This window comes from Excalfactoria chinensis, chromosome 11 (genome assembly GCF_039878825.1).
Source record: "Excalfactoria chinensis isolate bCotChi1 chromosome 11, bCotChi1.hap2, whole genome shotgun sequence".
NCBI classification, from domain to species: domain Eukaryota; kingdom Metazoa; phylum Chordata; class Aves; order Galliformes; family Phasianidae; genus Excalfactoria; species Excalfactoria chinensis.
In genome coordinates, this window is record NC_092835.1 from 6,645,032 (window position 1) to 6,669,947 (window position 24,916).

The following is a 24,916-nucleotide window of genomic DNA, read 5'->3' on the forward strand; positions in this document are numbered from 1 at the left end:
TTTGAAAAAGGCTACACAGGCTAAACCTCGCTTTTGAAGTCTTCTACGTGCATTTCACCTCGCAGGGTGTTGTATACATTTCTCTGCTAGCACTCTAATTTCATCCAATTATGAAGGAAGTAACGTGTTAAATCAGTTTTCTTTTTCTCCTCTGAGACATAAGGAAAATCTCAAACTCAAGTTCTCCAAAACTCTGTCCCTCTTCAGATACTTTAAACTCAGTTACAGATCATTTGACTTTCCATCAAGCTCTCTTTGGCTTTCTTGATTTCTTTTTTCTTCCCAGTTATCTCAGAAAAATGAGTAAGAATTAGATAGACAGAGATTATAACTTAGATATAGGCAGGGGGGAATGGTTTGATTGTTTTAAGCATTACTCCTGAATTATATATGGGACAAGCAGCAATCTAGTTCATTCCTTGAGATTCAGTCTGGATTACACTTTTAGCTATTAAAGTACATGAACTTATGAAGTGATGAGCTCCACCAAAGATACTGGAAACAGGGGAAGCTTACAGACACTCAGCATTTTTTTCTGGATATTGTCTCAAGATACCAACCTTCACCTTAAAATCTATACTTGAAAAATATATATGTTCATATATAAAGAGATGTACCAAAGAATACGATTATAGATATATCTTAAAGGAACGTTAACAGTTAGCATGAACAAATAGGCACATATTTTTGGATTAAAGATAAAATGACAGGGAGAAACTGCACCCCCTTCTAACACTCTAAATTATACAACATAAAAAACATGGAGATATTTACTTGTCCAGGCTTCCCATTCTCACATAAAAAGGCTTCATGCTCTGATGCAAACTCAGGAGCGTTGTCATTTACATCAAGAACTTTGATAGTAACAGGCACCCGGGACACTTGACTGTGGTTCCCTAAGAAAAGAAATCATAGCATAAAAGGTAAGGTAAGTATATTTTACTTGGGTTTTATATATAAATTCTTAACTAGAAACCATATTTTTTTTGTCCTTTCTTAATTGAGTTGTCTTATCTGTAATGGATCATAGAGTTGGAGCATGAGATAAAGAAGGATGGCCAGTATTTTGTGGCTGAAAAGAATAAATACATCCCTACTGCAAACAGCATTTGTTGGAGATTATCTCCATGAAGACCTTTCTTGGACTAAATTGGTAAGATTTTTCTTTGATGAAGTTTGTATCGTTTTATTGATAAAGTCCATTATACATGGAAAAGGGAAGGCCGTAAACAACATAGATTTATTTCTTTGTTTATCTTCCACAGAGCACAGAACGCTTTACTCTATTAGTTGTTCTGACTGAACATTTATTATTTCTTCATTATAAATACTATTAATGTGCAAACATGCAGCAAAGAAAGGAACTGCAGATTGACATAGGTAAAACTAGATTGCACTTTGGATATGGGAAATGTTTTAATTCATCTACAGCTATCCAAGAAAATGACTTGGGAACTTCTTTCTTCACCAAAGTAAAGTCTCATAATTTGTAGTGTAAAGCTACTTTGCATAAAGAAGTTTATCATTGCAGAGTAGAATAATCTTATTAAGCTGTAAGGAAATAAAAGCTAATGCAACAGTTCACATTCTACTTTGAAGAAATTTCACAGTCACACTCTAGTGTCTTTCCTCCAGTTCAACATAATCATTTTAAGGGATTATTAATAAATATTTTAGATTTTATGAGTTTTCATCAAAAAGCAAATACATGAACTCCTTTAAAACTGAGGTGATCCAAAGACTCAAAAAACGTTCAACAGGACATGCATACATTTACTAGTAATCCAATCCTGGCTTCAAAATCCATCTCTTACTGAATATTGTTTTACAAACACAATATCCACAATATCTTGGTATTATCATCAACGACTCTAATAATTGCATACTGCAAATTAAACTGTAGGTTAGACTTGTTATTTAACTATGTGCTTTTGCCTGAATTCTTACCTCAGGCAAGAAAGCGCCCATATTAAGTCAGACTATTAATGCATGTACAGTTGTGACAACTTAGCAATCCATTTGGGTTTCAGTGCAGAAATGGCTTAGGAGAAGACAGCATTAATTTGGCAGGGAGGGGGGGGGGGGGGGGGGGGAGGGGGCAAGACAGAAGTTGATATTAATTTACATTCAATATAACTATAACAATAAGTGTTAAAAAACAGAAGTAGGTTAGGCGATGCCAGTCGGCTGGAGGCTGGTGATGTGACTTGTAGCAGCTCCACAATTTGTAGAGATGACTAAAGGAAAGACCACAGGATACATTGTGTATTTTCTGTGGTTTTGATTCAAGTTATTTGTACTGTAGCCTAATCATATCCTACCACTCGCATCCTTTTCTTCCTTGTTAAAAACAGACATCATTTTGAGGCTTCACCCATAAATCTAAATTTGTGTAAATTTCAATCGCCCTATTAGCATTAATTTTAAATAATATAAAACTCTCTAGCTCTATATATTTTCTAGATAGATGGAAATACTTGAATTCTATCCATATTGGATAGGCAAGATTATAAGACATCAAACTTAAAGTGCTTCCCAGTCAAAGGACTGTCAAGTTTCAATTTAGAAAGAGATGTGTCACAGAAGAAAAAGAAATCCCTATCTAAACACTTTAAGGGTAATATTTATGTCAGTTTCACATGATATGATTTTCCTTATTAACAGGTAAAGTGAGTGTTTATGCAATTAAATAAACATTAATATGCAAATCAAGAAACTTAAATATAAAACACTTTAGAAAATCTTGATAAAAATACAATGAATCTCCAGCTTATCAGAATTCTCAGCACTAGTGTCATATTTAGACACTAAAGATTTGCTTTTATCTAAATTAATGAAATGATGGCAGTTCAAATTTTAAAGACATTACAGAGAAATGTAATTAATTAGATAAGCTTCTAAAGAAATTATTCATGTCTCTTGTGACTGCCCCCAAAATGTTTGTCTTTCATCAGAAATACAAACATTAAATTTAAAGATATTATAATTAGAAACTTGATGAGAATTCATTTAAAAAAATAATTTACTGAACACAAGTGAGACCCAACTGGTTTGGAAATCTCTGAACAAGGGGATAACCATTACCTATTAGGGTTCTGGTGATTATGATGAAGTTTATTGTTAAGAAAGAGAGGGAAATTTTACCTACTGCCTGTACTGCCCACAACACTGAACACTTAATATTATTTTGTCATTGCAATATTTTCAATAGTCATTCACTTCTTGCTAAATGAAAATTAATTAATAATTAAATAAGAATCACAGTAAAGAAAAATCACCCTAAATATATGTATTATGGCAAGTAATGGCCAAGCACTGACAAGATGAAATGGTTTCACCTGCCTGTTTTCAAACTGAAAATGTCTGCAAAGTTTGAAGCAGTAAAACACTTTGAGAGCTCACTAAGAATTTCAGCCCCTTCCACTGAAGCAGACTGATGCATTAGTTTCACAAAAACAAGGTCAAACATCCCTCTAGTTTTATGGTTTTGTTGTTCTCTTTTCTTTATGTTTTAATAAAATACATACAGAAATAAAATATGCATCCACTGTACTGCATCTCAAGACAATTCCTCTTCACCTGGTGTGGCTCAGGCAAGCAAAAAGGTTGGAAACCTGTAATCTAAAGCACACACCTACATATCCCCCGCAATGACTGAGGAAAGGCAATGCTAGATCCTTGCCATCATATACAGCTTGTCTTCACACTGCTCAGGATTCAATGCTCAGAAAATTTCCTTATTTGTGAATGGAGAGTCAATTCTATTCTAAAGTAACAACAAAATTAAATTTCAACTACTTCTTAAAATCTAATATCTTGTTTATTTTTTCCATTGAGTCACAAAATCATCAAAATTTAGAATTAGACCAAATCTTTTTTCTGGCAGACAGGAAAACTGGTTACTGAAGTTGCAAAGCGTATCAAGTTAGAGACATTATCTCTTAATAAACTAACTGAATTTGTAAAGACTTCATCATCTGTATTTATGGCGATGCATAGCTTAGAGACCTATCTTTGGACTTGCAGTACATGTAAATCACTGGGACTGTCACCTGAGAAGAAAAAGCTTGGTTGGAAAGTTTAGAACATTGTGGTAAAATATCTAAAGATATTAAGCATATCTATACTTGATAGCCACTGGTCTTAGAAAGCAGTGCTCATTAAGAAACAGAATTATTGTCTGCCAAAATAATGTAAGTTCATCATTTATTTAACAAAAGGAAATCCAGTTTGATCCACTTTTCCCTCATTTAATTAAAGCACTCAAAATCACATCAAGGTTCTCTTTAAAAAGTCATAAACCGTCTTGCATTTTAACTAAAATTAAGTACCTGTATAAAAGTAGACTCCTGCATAATAACACTTCTTTTATTAGTATTATTATCATCATATGGCTTGGAAATGGTTATTTCATGCTTCTCTGATTCAGTGAAATTTCTACTCTAATAATATTTTAAATTAGAAGTCCTCGTTCTAACAGAGAAATCAAAACAAAATCTGCATCACCGACTTAATAAAAACAACAGCACTTGTTTTATATCTCTCATACTTCAAACTTATTAAGTCGTATTTTAACTGTTCTATTCCCCAAGCCTTCATCAAAGTTTTATTCAGTGGCATTAGTAACACAACCCAAATGCAGGACAAATTTATCTTTATGTTTTTAAGTTGTTGCTTTCTTTGTACAGTCCTTTATCTCTGTAATAGAGCAGCTTCTAACAATTCTTTTGCCATATAAAACTGACAAGTCTAACTTCAAGTATCCCGAGAAGCAGAGATAATACTGTGCAACAGAAATTTTATTTGTGTTGATGTTTAACTGTTGAAATCACCTACTGCAGGAAAAGCTGTGCTCATTTGTCTGAAGCGTTGCGTAATGATCTGATTCAAAAGAGACTGCCTGAAACAGACTCTGAAATTGTCAGGAAAAAAACAACACTAATTGGCGTCATTTCTTTTTAGAAGACCGGACACCATAAGCTCTTTCTCAATTAGGATAAAATGTAACCACCAAACCATAAAACAAACAAACAAATGGCAAATGGGTCTCCATGTAGATTTCAAACCTCTCACAGAATTCTTAACTTTTTAAAGAATGAGAATATACTGAGAGTTGTTGAATATCCATATAGGCATACATCGTATCAATGCATAGTAGAATGGCTTCTGTAAACGGAGACAAGAAACAAGATCTTCTTCAGAATTAATCTTCAATTTATACTTATTTCAGCACACTGGGACATACTAGAGGAGTACAGATTGTGGTGAAATGCTGCCTGTACAAATGTGTAGGAGGGAGGGAGAAGGAAAAAGATGTGAAACATATTTATCAGACTTATTCCATAAGTCATTCTTCAGAAGAAAAATAACAATGGTATTCAAAAGTCTTTTCACCTTTCAATAGATCCCTCAGTTTATTTCTTCTGGTCTCCAAAAGAAAAAAAAAAAAAAAAAAAGAATAACTCAAGAACAAAGCTACATTAAATTCTGCTTCTATTTCATCACTGATAAACTGTTGCAAGTTTAACCAAGAATTTGCTCAACACCTCTGCCTCCTTCCTTCTTTTCTTCTTTTTTTTTTTTTTTTTACTTCTCTACCTCTTTGCTGGGTAAAATAGTCAGAAAATGCATTTGTTTCACGGCTATGAACAAATCAAGGATGGCCATCCAGCTAACATGTGAGAAGTGTATTTTGACTGCATATCCTGGAAAGGAGGACAAGGAGAAAGGGAAACTGAGGACAGAGCACATTTTCAAGTAAATGACTTCAAAGCTGAATATATGGTTAAAAGGTTTCCAGAACTCAATAACTCCATCTGTAAAGAGTATCTAAGATAGGCCACCTACCTACTTTAATCAATACGTAAATGTATGGCTTGGGATAAAAGGCCATATTACACTTAAGGCTTGACTCTAACACAAAAACAAAGAGAAAAATATCTGTGATAGATGCAAAAGCCATGACAGAAATTGATATATATAGAAATTCATATTCTTCAGGCCTAGTTCAGACAAAGTCTTCACTTCCATTTTCTGTGGGCTTTTTTTTTTTTTTTTTTTTTTTTTTTTTTTTTTTTTTTTCCTGCATATAAGACAAAAATTATTTAATATAGCCCATAACAAACAGAACATTTGAAGCAGTTAACACGAATTTGCAGAAAAATGAAACATGTCTGCAAAAAGACCAAACAGATCATTTTCTTATCTGTGACATTCACCTAACAGAGTGCAGAGTTCTTTGCTTGCTATTGCAGTAGCCAAGTAATTCAAACTGGCTGCATTTGTATTTGCTTTTCCCTTTCACTTCAAGACCTGATTCCACTTCTGCTGATGTTAATCAGCTCTCTTCTACTCTAGAAGCTCAATCCAGTCCTTATGTTTAATTACATTTCCTTACACTACATTACATTACCTATTTCCTACATTTTAAATAATATAAGATTTCAAATTTAAATACATTTTAAATTAAAACCATGACCTCAACTGGGTACTCTGTTAATATCAAAAATCTATAAAACTGTATCCTCTGTATCAAACAATGCTTTTAAAAATATCAGTATATTATTTATGTATTGATGGAATCAGTTAGCTCCCATTTTGCGTAACTGAAGGTAGGCTATAATTTGGTATTCAAATGCAACCTCTTTGTTCTTTTTCATACCATTAAGCTGCACAGTTATTCAGCAGCCTAACACATAGTTACTACATAATTACCTCTGACCCTCTGTAAATTGAAAGATCCATTTGCAAAACTGGGAAATGTTCGTAATTTTTTGTAGAAGTATTATATTTTGCTTGGTGTGTATGAATGACATTGTCTTCTTTGAATGTACAGATATAGATTAAAAAAAAAAAAAAAAAAAAAAAAAAAAGCCTTGGGAAAGGAAAACTAACTTAGAATGGCAAAGCTACACTCAAATAAAGTTTACAGTTGTGAAGAGGGTCTCTTCTACCCTAGCTGTAAGAGGAAATGAAAAAACATTGTAATTTAGCAGGCAAGTTAAGAGAGGAAAAGTTATCTGCTGCTTCAGTGTGACAGAGAAAAGAGGCCATAGTAAGTGAGCTGTAATTTTGTCCCTAAAGGAGCTGAAGTAAACACCTGATACAAAACTAAATCATATTCACCTAAGTGTTGGAGGGAAATGCCAAGCCTATGCAACTCTCCAACAAATCCAAGAACCCAGAAATTCAAATTACATGTTATCACAAATCACACTGAATGGTGAGCTCCCTTAAATCACAATATTTGTGTTTTGAAAAATCCAGTGAAAAATCACCTCTATTTTTTCTCAGACTTTGTAATGAAAACCCTAGAAGACAAAGTGAATATTAGATGTACAAGGTAACATGAGTCCTAATTACATGTAATCTACATACTGCATAACAGCATGATTAGAATGCATTGGAGAAGCACTAGGAGAGAAAGGCAGTTAGTAAATTGAGGGGAACAAAGCGATGGGGTAAGGCTTGAAAAGAGATTTAGAAGGGGCATCCTTACCAGGACCTGTAGCCCCTTTTCAATATTTGAGTAGCAATTACAGGTACTTGTCTTTTGTCAGAAGCTCTGCTTGCAAACAGCACGTCCTTAGAGACTGTTCTTCTGCATACCTAATTTTGACCACAGTGAGCTTTATACTCACCATGACACATAATCAAGATATATATGACACATCAATGTGAGTAAACAAATACATAATTCAAAATAAATTATTAGTATAGCTGCTTGAGTGGGTTGTATTGGAAGCTGCTACAGTCGAGTCAGGTATATGACAATGGAAACAATGCTGCTTTATTCACAGATCCTAAATAAATCCTTAGGGAAAAAAGTGTACACTGCCAACATCCTTCCACCCACACATCTATCCAGAAACCATGCAGAAACAACTGTTGGCAGAAAACAACCCGTATTGCACTGCTGAGAATTGTTTTTTCTTTTGAGGATGCAAGTCAGGCAGTAGTTTGCAATTACGCCACTTTCACTAAATTAACTGTGTTACGTATCTAAGTGGTGAACTATTAGGAGTACAGAAACTAAAAATATGGTCTATGTCTTAACAATTATTAACAGCGGACTTGCAAGCCATAAAGAAAGGCAAGGTAGAAATGTTTGAAGTTACACCTTTTTTTCTTCAAAAGCAATGTAAATAAAAGAAAAATCAAGTTTATTTAACATTATAAGTCACTTCAGGAATAAGCAACAGCAAAACTAACCACAACTGTGATCTCTGGATGCATCTGCAACTTCATAGAACAATTTTACAGTCCCATTACTGTAACAGAAGGCAGAGCTCACTAAAAGCTTCTGAATAGTTTTTTTCCTTCATCTTTTTGGCAGCTATCAGTAAGGACAAAAGAAGAAGACAACAGGAAACTACACCTTTCCGCTACCTTTATTATGTAAACTTCCAATAGCAACAGAACAATGGAAAGACTGCTAGATCTTTGCTTCTTATGGATCACCACACCACAAAGTAATTAAGATTTCAGAACTTCTGAGGTGGTGTAATGGTAAATCTTTCCTAGAAAGTTCTAAGTTTTCATTTATAAATATCACATTGAGAACATGTCCAGAAAATACGGTACTACTGAGTAACAGGATAGGATCAGTCTCAAAAAACAAACCAGCAAACAGGCTGGAAGCAAACTGAAAAAGAGCTGAAGACAAAAGATTTGCTTGATTCCAAGTTAATCAAGAGAGCTGCACTAGCATAGAACAGTCAGGAATCTGGCCCACACTCTATAGCAATTACATTGTTAATATGCTAATGCATCATGCATATTAAAATGTTATAAAATATTGACTCAGAAATGTAAGGTCTTATTGTCAATTATAATTAGCTTTGAAATCTTATAATGACTAGCAGCAATAATAACAACAATAAGCAGACTGATTGAGGATGTTCGGAATATTTGAGGATTTTTATTTTAAATGATTTCATTATTAAAGCATAATAACTAATAGTTTAAATGAAAGCCCTCTCTTTCTTACTCTTAGACAAAACATCAAAATGCTTTAACAAAACTTTTTATCATACACGTCTTTATTACAGAAGTATTTAAATTTCATCATTTTCAGAGATGGTATTTATTTCTCAGCAGTCCTATTTTACTGATTTTATGTTTCCTTCATGGATAAAACTTTGCTAGATGTGCTGATATTATATCAGGTTCAGAATCAAACAATTTTTACCTGCACACCAATGGCAAAAAGATCTCACTAACGTATCAGTAGGCATCTTTACAAATCCTGTTTTTCAGCCCAACAAAACCATCATTGCCACCCAGCAGCTTCACTAGGAGCTCAAATCATGCTTCCCTGACCTTTTATTCTAGAAAAAAGTGTTCTTAAAGAAGATTGACTAAACCAAGATCTACTTTAAAACATCTACTCTGACTTGCTCTCATACTTCAGTCATACAGGAAAAAACAGTAGATTTTAGATACAGTCACATTCTGCTTGGAAGCAGCTGCTTTACATTCTTATCTCTGAAATCAGAGGTTGCAATCTTTTATTTTGTTCCTTGTACTTGAATTTTAATTCTACATCCTAAATCAATGAGTCTATATACAGACTGTCTCATTAGTGCCCTGCTTTCCTATTCCTTTTCCTATTCATATTCCTTCATAATATGGCCACTCCTATACTATTATCCATGTGGATCCTACCTACTGCCATTCATGAGCTATGAAAAACACTGATTGGAAAGCTTGCTGTGTGTCTTAATGCACTTTAATAGCTGAGAGCAGCAAATTACACATCATGCCATCCCTCCACTGACTAATTCTCTGCAACCCAATGGAACCTGTGGAGTTCGGTACAGTCCTCTATTTACATGCCAATGAATAAAAACCACTGTACTAGACTCTGTTAGTGCAAAAACAACGAATCATCTAGTCTGAATTCCAGTAAGTGAGAAACAAAAAGGTAAAGCGAAAAAGGTTAATATTCCTTGCTCAGAGGTTGGTGAGACTGTGGCACAGGCTGCCCAGTCAAGTTGTAGATGACCCATCGCTGGGGGACCTCAAAGCCAGGTTAGGTGGGACCCTGAGCAGCCTGATCTGGTGGCTGACATCCAGTCCAAGGCAGGGAGATTGGAACCAGTTCATCTTTAAGGTCTCTTCCAACCTAAGCCACTGCATAATTCTACACAATTCCTGAGATTCACCTGTTTATATCTCCATAATGGCTTATTTCCTTATCTTTCTAAAACTAACTGAAATTTACTCAGTTCTAAATTAGAGGTAATTATATAATACTCAAAAGTAATTCCTTAAAATGTTAGAATTACTGCTAAAAATGCCTATAGTCATTTTTACAATAAAAGGCTAAATAAAATAAATGAAAGCATGAGCAAAGGTATTCATGGCACTTAAATACATCATAGCTGAAGGCTTATTCTAAAGAGTAATTATGTCTCTTTTTCTTTTTAATTATTGCTTTTGTATTTTTTTAGGTAATATACAATGTAGATAACTTTATTAGAGCATGTGCTGGGCGATGATTCAATTATTGCATTTATATTCTTGGTAAACCATAAAAAGTCTTCTTGGCTTTATGCCCTTTCCCATTACGTGATAAAATTGCCTCATACTTCTTCATTTCAAAAGAATGCAGTTGGTATATGGGTAATTACCTTTGTGAAATAGAACCCACAGCTTTGTCCTTGAGATTCCTATTCTCCATGCTTGGAAAATATTTTATATGGTCAAATCACCATTTCCATTTCAAGATTTTGTCCATATTTTCACTCTCTGCTTTGATTAAAAATTCACCAAACTTCCACTAGTTGTGGCAGCTCTGGTACTTTGCCAACCACATTGGTGGACAGAGATGGACTCTAACAAGCCAGTGGCGTGCTTTTTGTTTGACAAGCATAGCCGAATAGCAAGGTTTTCTTGATAAACGCAGTCAATCAACATCAAAATAATAGCTCCATGACTACACTGTCTGGAGTATAAGGAAAACAGAAATTCAATTAGAAACCCTCATTCATAGATTTACAACCTGGCTAAAAGCATTGCTTTAGGCTAACAAATATCTTCTCCCATGCAGTTCTGCATTAGGCTTGGAATTCCCCTGGTGACTGATTTGTTGCATGTCTGTGCATGTGTGAGAAAAGAGAAATTCTTGAAGAGCCTTTGTGTAACCTGATGAAACAGCTCAAATGGATGCACATTTCATCCCTCTATCTCCTGCTATATCTGAAAAGGCTGGAGTCTATACTAATTATAAAAGAGCCTGTCCATACTTGAGTATGTTCACAGTGGTGTATCTCATAAACTGTTACAGAGATTTGGACTGAATGCAATTGAAGGAATCCGGTACTGCAAATGGTAAGAAGAAGGAGGGGAAGAAAACACCAGACTCAAACAGTCCAGTCAGTGCTACACCAGAAAGCTTGGGAAATTCGGAGGTATCATCATTTAGATCTCTTTAAAGTTTGTGAGCTATGATTCCTGCAATTTGTTGGTGTGCTTTTCACAAACCTCACAGACTACAAACTGGAATATGTTTAGGAGATTCTTCTTGTTAAACCTGTGATATTATTCAATAAATTTCCACTGCGTGGTACTTGAGAAAAAGATTACTTCACTTTTAAAAGAGAACCTCAGGTAAACATTGTTAATAATGGATGCACTCTGGCACACTTAAAAAAAGAATTAAAAAGAATCCCGTATCAAGCAGAAATCAGACAAAGTTCAAGAGGGATGAAAATGCAAATATCAGGACATTCATATTTAAGTTGGAGGAATATTAATGCAATAGTATTCTGTTACTAATACGCATCTCTCTTGCCTAAGTTAGCTCTTCTGGGATAAGTCTTGGCTTTAGTTTCAAACTACATTACTTCTCCACTTATTGTTGCTTTTGATATATCAATTAACCAGAAATCACTGAAGTATAGGGCATTTCCTTACTTTTAATTTGTAACCCAGTGAGGACACTAAGGAAATATCTGCAATGTAGCTGTTAATGGAAATGGGAATCCATGGAGCTGGAGGAATAAAGTTGACAGAGTATAATCACTATATGCTTTATGCATGTATGAGAATTTGATACCTTGAATGATCTGAATTAACTCCATTCAGAATCTGTGCAAACTGTAGCAAAAAATGTTCTAATAAATAAATCATGTCTATTTGATTTTCCTTTAGTAGCTGAGAACCATTGACAGCACGTAACTCCATAAGTACTGCAAAACCTATACAAGAACCTGAGAGAATACTGAGAAGGTTAGCTCAGCTTGAACTCTGCTCTGCTTCACTGCCCAGCAAAATTGCCAACCAGTTAATGCAAGCAACACAAGCATGTCAATGTGAACAGTAGTTACAGCTATAATTGTACCTTATAGAAACTAAAAACTGCATTTATGTGTTCTGATGAATGGGCTTACATCTGACTACACGGATCCTCACTTTATGCTAGACTTTCCTGGCTGTCAGAAATTCCATTTCAAAAAAGTACCAAATAACAAGAACGTGATATGCTTTTGTACACAAACATACATTTAAAGAGGAAAAAAAAAAAAAAAAAAAAAAAAAGACAACAAAAGAAATGTATGTAAGTTAATCATTCATTCCTACTGCACTACAATTCAGAGCATACTTGTGAATGCCCACAGATTTGTTCTCTGTTTGGGACTTAGCTCCAAAGGGCCCAAACATAAGAGAAGCAGATTCAGCCCTGACTTACAAAGTAAGGCTTTATCCATTCATCATTCTCTCAAGCATCCAGCTAAGAAAACTTCAGAACTACGGCAAACAACTGTAAGCTCCTTAGCCTTCAGTCATATAAGTCTCAACCATATAACAACAACAAAGAAAAATCAAATTCATTCAGTATTTAAAATCCAGTCAGTGACAGAAAACAAAGCTCACCTCTCACATCCACAGACCAAAAAGTATGTTCTGAGGAAGAGTCATTTTGCAAATGGGTCTGTTTCATGGAGGCTGTGATCTCTTAGACACTCACACTCCACTTTAGCAGAGTAAACTTGGCTGCATGCCAACGCAGAAAGAAAATTTAAGAATCAATTCAAAGGTTTAATAATTTCCAGAATCTCTACTGCCATAAGCATTAATTTGTGGATTTCTTCAGTGAATTCTAAGTTGCATTTCAGAGTGATTTTTTGAAGACATCAAGGGTCTTTTAACATCACTACGTAAGCATTAACTTGCATACATGGAGATCAGTGACAAGTTGTGCCCCTCAGGGTTGAGTACTGTGGCCAGTGCTCTTTAATATCATCATCAATGACATAATTGGGGGTGAAGTGCACAAAAAAACCCATGGCCAGTAGGTCAAAGGAGGTGTTCCTGTCCTCTGCTTTGCACTGGTGAGACCTCACCTGGAGTACTGTGTCCAGCTGTGTTGTCCACAGGAGATACATGGATCTGCTGGAGCACATCCAGAGGAAGGCGACAAAAATGATCCAAGGATTGGAACACCTTTACAAGGGCAGACTGAAAGATCTAAGGCTACTCAGCATAGAGAAGAGAAAGCTCTGGGGAAACCTGATAGTTGCCTTTCATTATATAAATGAAGGCTATAAGAAAGAAGGGGAAAGACTCCTTAGGAGGGACTGTTGTAATAGGACAGTGGGAAATGGTTTCAACCTAAAGCAGGGGAGTTTTATACTGGTTGTAAGATTTTTTATTATGAGGGTAATGAGGCACTGGCAAAGGTTGCCCAGACAGATGATGGATTCCTCATCCCTGCAGACACACAAGGTCAGGCTGGATGGGGCTCTGAGAACCTGATGGAGCTGTAGTTGTCCCTGTTTATTGCAGGGGAATTGGACTAGATGACATTTAAAGGTCCCTTCATACTCAAATGATTCTATGATTCTATACAATGAAAGCAATTAGAAACCACTTCACAGAGGCTAGGAGTCTTTCAGTGATTGGAAAGTGAAAACAGGGAAATGCCACCCTCCGAAATGTATCACTTTGCACAGGTCTCAGAATATGAAGGTAATACTATAAGTGACTCTAAAAGCACAAATAATATTTGAATTAGAGCTAGAATGTTCCTGTGAATAGGAAACGTTCTTCTTGTAAATGAAAATAAACTAATTCATTTTTTTGACTGCTAAATATTACACTGAAAAGTCCCAATTAGCTCATGCTTTCATGTTTCTGCTCCTAGTTTTGCTAGACAAGGAAGGTTTAGATTACCTTCTGGGCACTCAGAAAGATTAAAATAAAGTAACATTTAAAATTATCTGAATCTGAATCTCTCCATCCTCAAGTGAAGTGAAAATGCAGAAGTTATCTCAGTCAACCCAGACCAATCTTATCCAGAAAGATTCCAATTCAGGATGGTGGCTGGGGGCTGATAGAAAAGAATAACTCTGTAATGGTGACAGCAGAAAACTTCAAGGATCTTTCTTCCACTTAAGGCAGAAATATAGGTGCAGGCAATGTACCTACACAAAATTCCAAGAAAGTGATTTAATTTGTGGCAAAACTTGGTGTCTATGAAAGTGTTGATAATCAAGATGTATTCCACCGTGTTGGCAATCATGATGAAAAAAATATCACTACTTATGACTGGTAAGCAGCTGTGAAATGGCCCAGTCATTGCCCACATGAATACAGGTGAGCCCTCAACTAAATCTGGACAGCAGCTTGGTTAGGAAGAGAAAATGCTCCTGTATGAATGATAGCGATATATTTATTTTAATGGAAGAGATAAGCAGTACATTAATATTACACTCAGTAAAAGCACAGAAATGGCACAGTTTGCATTTTCATTTGCTGCTTGTATCTGCCTTAAACTGATTTCTGCTATTTTATAACAGAGATCTTGCTTATTACTGTGTTGTAAAAAAAAACATGAAAATGACCATTTTACCCTGCTTGACAATTCTATGAACACATTTAGTTTCTGCATTATGAGTTTATAATATTGTCTCTTAAAGAAGCAGACATAGCAGGCTATGAAATTCAGCTCTTGTTTTATGTAAATGTCAGATAATCATGTTAGGAATATCAAAACAAAACCAATACAACAGTAAAAACCCAGCTCCATCAATCCAGTCACGAGCAGGAACTTGAAAGCTTAGCACTAGATTGGCATTATTATTTTCATGGCCAGTCTGAAACGTAGCAATTTTACAACACTGATAGGAGCTGAGGCCTCCACAAAGTTTAATGATGAGGCTGATTTCTTACATGATTCTTAAATACAATCACATTTTTAAAATCTGAAGGAGTAACAGGCAGACTTGATTCTGATCTGGCTTAGAAAAGTGGAATTGTGTTAGCTTTGTTCTGATACACAAATATATGAGGCAGGTCAAAGAAGAGAACTGGATTAGTTTCTTGAAAAATTCTTTTCATTTTTTCCTTCTTAGACTCTCAGAAGCAAATAAAATGTAGAATTACTTCACATCTTCTGATGTCTCAAAAGATTTGAATCACAGACCAATAATTCTGCTCTTGGTGCAATTGGTAAATCCTACAATTTGAGACTGCTCAAGTCTTGAGAAAACTGGTATGGAGATTTTTCTACCTTTCTCCTTTAAAACCAGCTGAATTATTAAGTGGCTTGATATCAACTTGGCAATTGTTAAGCTGCTAGTTGTGAAACACTGGAGCTTGCTTGCTTTCTTTATGCAATTAGATTTACTGTCTTGCCTTGGTTTTCCTGCCAGTCTTATCACAAATTTATCAAGGTAGTGTTTACCAACAACATTTAATAGTAATTATTGGGGCACTGTTTGTAATATTGCACTATTAGCACTGAAATGCATAGACTATTAAGGTAGAACACTATTTACAGAGGTTATAATTGGAGAGCTTCTTTTATATTCAAACAAATCTTTCTCATATATGCATGCATTTCAGTTATCCCTCACAGATTCTTAACATGTTTGTATTTAAAAGCAAGAACCAGAGAAAAGTATTGGAAAAGTAATGATCCAGTATGGGCCAAGTAACCACCTTTTATTCTCCCATTCATTCATACGTGCATAGGTACAGCACTGTGATACTCAGAACCAAAAGTTTTGGATAATAACACTATATACACAAAAAAAGGTACTCTGTGTGAAAAGAAAGCACCAAAATCATCTTGTTTTCTATATGCAAGAATTAGCAGCAGAGTTCCTCAAGCTTTAAAGACAAATATTCTTACAACAATGTGTCAAGGGTGCATGTACTTATGGGAATTATGCATTTATATATATTGATTGCCGAATAGATACTTAAGCAGAAATATTTTCTTATTTATGTTTCAGACAGATGACAGACCTACATCCAGAATCTTTTTTTTTCTGCACTATGACTGCCAAATTTATAGTCTAAAATACAGATCTAATATTAATAATAAATTATGTTGGCTCATCAGATCCAGCCAACAGCATAAATTAATCAAGAACTCTTCTTGATTAGAAATCTAGGACCCACATTCCTAGGCAGGGTGACTCCCCTGGCTCATGCACTGGCTTGGGCATACTCACTAGTCTCAACAATATGTGTTCTTGTTTATGACTGTGTATGAGTAAATTTATTCAGAGGCATCAAAGAGCTACTTTCATTCACTATTACCCACATGCTTAATCATTTACTGTATTCAAACAAAATATTTTCAGTGTAAAGAACCTCTGGGTTGAGTCTACACTCTACTTACAAAATAGCAAAGCTTTAATTCTTCTGTCTTATAATAACTCACTGTGATGTGGTTTCCTCATTTACCCTGTAAAACCTCTACAAATGTCATAATGTATCTCTTCAAACTCTATGCAGTTTATTCATTGAAACAAGTGCAGTTTGGAAGAGTAAAAGAAATGGAACTTCAGCAAAAAATTAAGTTTTCTTAAAAAAAAAAAAAAGATTGCACTTACAAATTCAGTGTTTCACTTTTCACACACTATTAGAAGTAATGGAATAAAACCAACAGAACTTCAGAATACACTAATACTTACTAGTTTCAGTAGCTACAATCGTTATATTGTGCCACGTATTTGTTTCTCTGTCGAGTGGTGTTGCCAAAGTTATTTTTCCATCTTCTGCATTAATGTTGAACTGTCTCTCAAGGTCAGTATGACGATCAATGGAAAACCTGCAAAACAGACATCCCTGTAATCTACTTAATGAAGTTAATGAATCCACACAATCACAATACATTTTATGGAGCCCCCTGAGATCTGCATTTTTATAGCCAAATGGATTGAGAAGTTCAAGAGAATAATAATTTATAAGACAATATGACAAACTCAGACTAAAAAAAATTATTAATTATTGCCCAAGGAGTGATTAGCTGTATGGAACCAGTATGAAGGTCATAAAATGCCCTCAAGTTCAATAGGTAACATCTTTGAAAAACAGTGCTGATCAAGAGTTAATTACATAATCCATCACATTTATTAGATGGTTTCTATGGCATTTCACAGTAACTCCTGATAATTTCAAGTGTAATGCATTAAGCACACAAAAATGGTGGACTTCACGGTTACTTTTGAAAAGGTTGAATAACATTATTTTAATAATAAATTTCAGATTAATGATGTGAGAACTAACCACCATACGAATGATCTGGTTACAAATCAAGTGGGTCCATGGGCAGAAGTCAGTCAGCAAATCACTGCTCATATGTAGAACACTTCAAATGCTGAAGGAGTGATTGTTTATAGACTGGCATCACTGATTTTTAAGAAAACAAGTTTGATCTGACACATAGTCAGATTTTGTATGTAAATTCCCAGGTAAATTATACAGCTGAAACAGGGATGAAAAATGTTACATTTAGATGTCTGTGTAATGCACTTGGTTAAATACAACTCACTTTCAAAAATTAAAGTTATAGTGTAAGTGTTTAAAGATTGTGCTTATTAGCAAGGCTAGCATAACCAGACTGGAAAGGTGTGATAGGACTTAAGAATGAAACCCCCATCTAACTAGGAAGTGTGATTTGCCACACAGTGAAGTTTTCTGCTTTTAAACTCTCAGAAGAACAGATTTTACTCATAAAAATGAGGTGTTGTATAAAAAAAAAGTATGATAAAAAATATGAAGTCTAATTTGAAATGTATGTGCCTAAAGCTGGGCACACACAGATTTGGACATTTGAGTAAACTGATTTTCTAGTCAACCTCACATACTCAGTACTCAACAGTTTAATACAAACTGTGCCATTCTCAGCAGTTCTGAAAATGAGGTCACTTCTGTGGAGTAATAAACTGCAGGTGCCTAACCTTAGGCAAACTTACTTGAAGATGTGTCTTAACCTTACTTTAATGTCTCCTTATGTCCCATTTGCGTATTACAAGCGAAAATTGTGATACTAGTAAGGTTAGTACAAAATATTGCACAGAATTATATGTTTAAACTTACAGGTCTAAAATTTCATTCAAGAAAATAAGACAAAAACAGCAATTGAGATAATTATTTTTAAGCTCTCATTACTTAAATCTAATCTTTTAGTTCTTGCAGTTCATGTAAGGCTGCAGAAATGATGATCACAGCTCTGGTACCAGACTTTTATGAAATTCTTCCATTCCATAAATGAAAAAAAAACATGAAACGCTTATATGTGATTTAGTTGACCTGGGCTTGATGTAAATTCCATTGGGGTAAGACACATTTTTTCTCCAAGAATCAATACCTTTTTAAACTTCCATTCACAGTCTTCCTGCAGTACGTTTTCTGAAGTTACAAGAAGTGTGAGCAGAAGACCTATGAGTTTGTTATATTGCACTTCATCTCATCCCAACAGTATTTATTCACATTGCAAAAAACAGCACTCAAAAAGAAACTTTTGTAACATCAGTTACTCAGGTTTACAAGGCCACGAAGAGGTAAAACCCTCTCCTGATTTCAATTTGATAAACATTTTGTACAAAATAAAATAAAATAAAATTAAATTAAAAATCTGCCAAGTCATAAACGTGGGAAAACTAATAATACATTTGAAGTTCCTTTCCATGCTAATTGTATTATAACTCTTTTTAATGGAAGCATATTGTCAGATCCATAAGCTAAATATAAAATCTACATTTCTCTAAAAATGAGAGAATATCCTGGGAAATAATATCTGCTTTTGAATTGCCATAAAACCAGCACAAGTTATTGAGAAGTTTCAGTTAGTTTATGGATCCGGTGTGGCAATTATAGGAACAACTCCAAAGTGGTTTAACTGAAAACTTAAAGTGATTCTTAGTCCTTCTGCATTATTAATACTGCTCTTATGACTTAGTTTGGTCTATTCTTTATTTGCACGAATGTAAATAAGAACAGAAACTATTTTTGCTGCACATACTGAGATTTGAATCAGAAGACTGATACCCTATCAGTGTTTAATCATCACTGTTAGTTAATGACAGGAAGACAGGACATGCTACTTAGTGATAGATAAACGGCTGCACCGTTAGGAAGGCAGAAAATATCGAATCCAGGTTTTTAAAGACTGCTGTGAATTAAGAAAATGATCCACTACTGCCAAAGATGTAATCTCTTCCAATATGAATGGGGAAAACCTGCCACTGTGAAGCTTATCTCTCCACAGAGAAAGACACTGAAAGGCAGTGATTTATAGGAGGGCAGAGACAGTATAGGAGGAAAGATTATTACTCATGCTTTATGCTATGCACTAGGATCATGCTTTATCCAAGATAATTTACTACAGATAAAAAGACCATGGTTGTAAAATAACAACAGAAACATGAAATAAACACTTCTGGAATCAATAGATCTGTATGCTAATAGATGATAAACTTTCAAGCCTTATTACACAATAAGCCAGAATTTACCACCCTTACTAAACAGCAGCAAAGCCCTACAAGTAGCTCAGCTGAATTCACTGTGTGTCCCTTCCTCAAGAGAGATGCTGGTAGTCGGTATTTGGTAAGAGGTGAGCCTGGAGCACACAACACCACATGCTTCTGAAATGCATATGCTGGAATAAGACTACTAACCAATTATTAACCACATTTGTACACCTTTTTTTATCCAGATCTACTTTTACTATTAATATGATGCTTTGGTGTTTGGTTTCATAATGCTTTTAGAAGTACTCTGCATAGGAAGTAAAATATGGTTTGGTTACATCACATCACTGTTTAACAAAATGAGAGGGCAAAAGGTGTTATCATGGAAATGAGACACTGGTCTGATGAAACTGGAATAATAGATTTTGTTCAAGCTAGGTCAAAAAAGGGAAATATCACAAACTGAAGATGTAAAAGTCATATGGGCAACATAATTTCTGATTTCCTCTAACAAAAACAAAGCAGAGTTTAGTCAAATGAATACTGAGTATGGTTTTACAGTCTTACAGCTGCAAGGAAAAAACTCAGTATTGTTAGTGTAGAAACTAGCAGGTTATTTAAAATAAATACATTGAAAATCAGACCTCTTACTCCTTATTTCTTAATTTCATTGCATTCCTACTGCTTGATAAAGTTATTTGTGTAGAAAGAAGTATTTTAGTGATTTTGAAAATGATACAAACTGATAAGTCTAACTTCATGAGGTGATAAAATCCTATACAAGTATTTTACAGAATGAAAACAGAGGGAGAACAGCATCATAAATACAGTGTGTAGAAAAATATACTTAGTATTCTGCCAGCAGGTTTTTCTATGAGAACTTTAGAGTGGCACTACCTTATAGGACTGGAAGACACATCAGGGTCATGGGCTGTCACCTGGCCAATCACAGAGTTAATAGCAGCATTTTCATGCACTTCCAGTAGGTATGTAGGTGATGAAAAGATTGGTGGCTCATCAGCATCCTCTACTACAATTTTTACTGTTGCTGTATCCTTGAAAGGTCCTCCACTGATGAAGCGAGGATCAATATGAATGTTGGCTGCTTCTACCTTCAGAGTATAGGATTTTTTGGTCTCAAAGTCCAGAGGCTGTTAAGAATGACAAAGATAAATGTCTTTTACTAATGGCCACAGAGAAAGAGCAAATTAATATAATGCTGATGGATGAAAGTTATGTGCATTTAAGCACATTCAGTGAGTTTGTATGCAAGCACTTCCCACTCCCAGAAATTCAACCTGCAAATTTTCTTGGCATATATTGATATATGTTTATTAACCAGCCTCAAAGGAAACAAGAGACTGTTTTCTTGCTTTTCACAATAAATTTACCACAATACTCTCTTTCATGAATGATACCACTACAATTACGTACCAGATAAATAGAGCAAATTTGTTGGTGATGATGTGTCTTGCATAATAATCGTGCTTTTAATCAGTGCTTTGTTAGTTGAAGATAAGACAATACAGTATACAAGATATTATCTCAATGAGGAATAAATATTTAATTATTTCCAGAACTACATGAGAAATGCAAATATCTAGCAGTTATTTGTTGGACATGATGGAATTATGCATCAAATGGAAAAACTTAGAGCTAATCATATAAGCATGTATTTCAGTATTATTGCACTTCAGATAACTCCACATTTCTGTTTATAGGGGTAAATGAGACAGACATCTCTCAGGAATTTCTTCCAACAGTAGCAATTCCTATTTCTTTATCTTACATTTTTTTCAAAGGGAGAAACATAAAACTGATTATTTTGTTCTACCAATATACCTGCCATGTCACCACTGTTTTCACTATTTTACAGCTAAATATTAAAACACAGAAGATGAAAACACAGTGGATTTAAAGAAACGAGATACCAAATAAAAACCAAATCTGCAATGGTTCTGAATTATAGAAGTTTTCATTATAGGAGATTCACATTTGTATCTTGAAGCACACCAGTATATTCAGTATATAATTCTCTTGTGCCTCACAATGATTCAAGTTTCAAAGATGCAAATTGCCAAGCACTGGAAAGATATTAAGATTTGCATTACAATGTCCCAGGGATAGAAAGAAAAAGACATAGAAACTCTGAATCTGCAATGCAAATATCAGCAAGAACACAAATAGGAATAGCAAATCTCTTTCTGTCGAAGCATTAAATATGTGTACTTTTGAATTTTGTTGATTTATTTTTTTTTTCAGGTATGAATCAAGGTCTAATGGGATTTGCTCTTTCTCCCAACCTCTAGTAAACATGAGAAAACCACGCTTCTTCAGCAGGTCTTAAATTAGCAAGTCTTAATACTTATGAATTGTGACTTATAAATCAGCATATTCACAATTTGCCTATCAAAGCTCCTGTATCATTTCTTTAATTGCATTTCATGTGAGCCTAAATGCATGTAGCCATTCTTAATCAGACTATTGTATTGAAAATTTAGTCCAAATTGTCTAAAACCCACAAATTTATGCTGGAGAAATTCTATTGGTGACCAGTACCCTACATACATCACCTGCTGCAGTAGAACCAAAATGATAATTGCTGTCAAAATGAATATATGAAACAACATTATCTGAGAGATGTCGTATAAAATAAAGTCTGGGTAACTGGGGCAAAAGGCTAATTGCTTTAGTTTACAAAGGAGGCCACAACATACAATAAATCACATTAAGGAAGATCAGGGATGTATATCATGATTTACTCTTTAGGAAAACAGATCTAAATTTAGATAAATATACACCATTTTATTATTCTTCTAGGGTGCTAACCTCCTCACTGAGAATCACAAAACATAAGATTCTGACAGCTCATCTGTCTGACCTCTTTAATCACAGATAAAACTTGAATATTCATTAGTGGTACTCATTGGATTCCTCTTTTTTCCCTTGGAATGTCATGTTTTCTTTTCCACTTAGTTTTATTTATTTAAAACAAGGAATCATTTACAGTGCTCTACGCTACATGTTTAAAACCCTCCATAGCAGCATTATGACTTACACTCAAATCCCTCCTTAGAACACAGCATGAGTAACTGCTCTCCTCTCCTTCACCAGAAAATAAGAAAAATCAATCCTGCAATTACTGCATCATTGACTTTACTAGCCACATTGTGTTCTAGATTTGCTGTATCCCACAATATTTATATATACAATTGCATGCCCCTTTGGTTTTGTACACATAAATACCACACCTCAAGTACATCAAGACTGTGCAAGCATTAAAAAAGGAGACAGAGATGTGGTTTTTCCTTGGGCCCAAATTTGCCAGTTCTCATTTTAAACTTGATAAGGTTCACTGAAATCACTATTCCTTGAGCAAATAGAGTTCAACAAGATAAAAGTTGGAAGACGGAGCCTATTATACATCAGGCAATTTAAATAATAAGGTATGACAGGACGAGGGGAAATGGCCTCAAGTTGCGCCAGGGCAAGTTCAGGTTGGATATTAGGAAGAACTTCTTTACAGAAAGGGTGGTTGGGTACTGGAATAGGCTCCCCAGGGAGGTGGTTGAATCGCCATCCCTGGATGTGTTTAAGAGCCGTTTGGATGTGGTACTCAGGGATATGATTTAGCAGAGTGGTTTTTTTTTTTTTTTTTTAGAGATGGGGTACTGGTTAGGCTGCGGTTGGACTTGATGATCTTCAAGTTCTTTTCCAACCTGGATAATTCTATGATTCTATGATACTTTTTTTTTTTTTTTTTTTTTTTTTCTCCAAGCAGTATTTGACCAGCAATACAGGAAGTGAAATGAGTGAGAGAAGCATTTGATTAGTACTCATCTAAGATTTTAGGAAAATTTACATCACCAACAAAGCAAATTCTGATATACTCTTCCCCTTCAGAACCCAGGAAGAAAAACAGTATCATTAAAGCACATGCAGCAGTGGCTGGACTCAGGATGCCTGAAGCAGATTAAGTTGTGCCCAGAACAAAAAATGCTGCCATGGAAATCTTCCCAACTGCCACCTAAATGGCAACTCTGATGGACATTGCTTCTACAGCTGTACTTTTATCAGTGTGGTTTGATATCTCATTCATACATAAAAGGATGCTTGGAAATCTAGAATGTTCACACAGTCTTAGAATAAACTTTTATTTAAGAGATACAGTTTACCTTTCTCACTCTAATAACACCGTCCTGAGTTTGGGCATCTGTAGTGATTTCAAATATATCCATTCCATCTCCTTCAATAATATCATATGATGATTTAGCATTTTCTCCAATATCCAGGTCATTTGCTTTCACCCTTCCTATGGGTTCACCAAGAGCAACATCTTCCATGACTGAGAAGTGATACAGACCTTAAGAATAAGAGGAAAAAACTAAACATTACATCTGATTGCAGAATCTCTTGTGTGCTCTTCATTTGTTTATACTTCCCCAGTACAAACTCCTGAGATGTGCAAATGATACAAATCATATTTACAGGAGTTATTTACTGAACGCAGCAAAACGTGTTTCTTTCATAGGAATATTCAGTTTACTGCACATGAATGTTCTTTTCATTATAGTTGCATTCCACCTCCTGCTTGCTCAGATGCTCACTGTTGCTGAACATAAATATTCAGCTAATTTCAACACCACAAATATGTCATATGTCATCTACTGCTGAACTTACCTTTGTATTTACAGACTTGCCTTTATGTTTATGATGGAATTCAAATACAAACTTTGGCCTTTATACTGTTAAAGAAACAGTAACTTCTCATTCTGTTCATTACTGCATTTACTATTTGTGGATTTTAACTAAAACCTGATAGAAAGGGTTATTCAAATCCTCAGCAATTTTATTTCTTTGTACCACATTTTCAAACCCATCTGACTTAAAATGTTTCAAAAAAATGTGTTTCCAAATTCTAATATCTCATTTTAGGTAAGCTATTTACTAAAGGAAAAATCTAAATACTACTACACCTCTCAGTTCTTAATGCTCAGAAAGAGAAGACATTTGCATGTTTTACATTAACAAACTTTTACAGAATGCATTTTAAAAAAAACTTTTGGTAATTTATTCTCGACGATGTGATGGTTAATATACAATCCAACCAAGTGCAGCGATACTTAGTAGCTTAATTAGTCAAAAAGAACTGAAGTTGACAATGTAAAACTGTTCAGAACAATATCAGTGCAATTTGAAGCTGG

At 34.8% G+C, this 24,916-nt stretch overlaps 1 protein-coding gene across 4 annotated transcripts in view; it reads right to left on the reverse strand.

Moving 5' to 3' along the window:
* The window catches only part of CDH8 (cadherin 8), a 140,415-nt gene that overhangs the window by 32,696 nt on the left and 82,803 nt on the right, over nucleotides 1-24,916 (reverse strand). For all 4 annotated transcript variants that reach the window (XR_011904968.1, XM_072346171.1, XM_072346172.1 and 1 more), the window contains exons 7-10: nucleotides 23,888-24,075; nucleotides 20,610-20,863; nucleotides 16,932-17,068; nucleotides 775-896 (exon numbers count right to left, since the gene is read on the reverse strand). Coding sequence is in view for 3 of the 4 variants with exons in the window: in XM_072346171.1 (XP_072202272.1) it covers nucleotides 775-896; nucleotides 16,932-17,068; nucleotides 20,610-20,863; nucleotides 23,888-24,075 (701 nt within the window). In the remaining variant the exon portion in view is untranslated. The remainder of the gene's footprint in view (nucleotides 1-774; nucleotides 897-16,931; nucleotides 17,069-20,609; nucleotides 20,864-23,887; nucleotides 24,076-24,916) is intronic.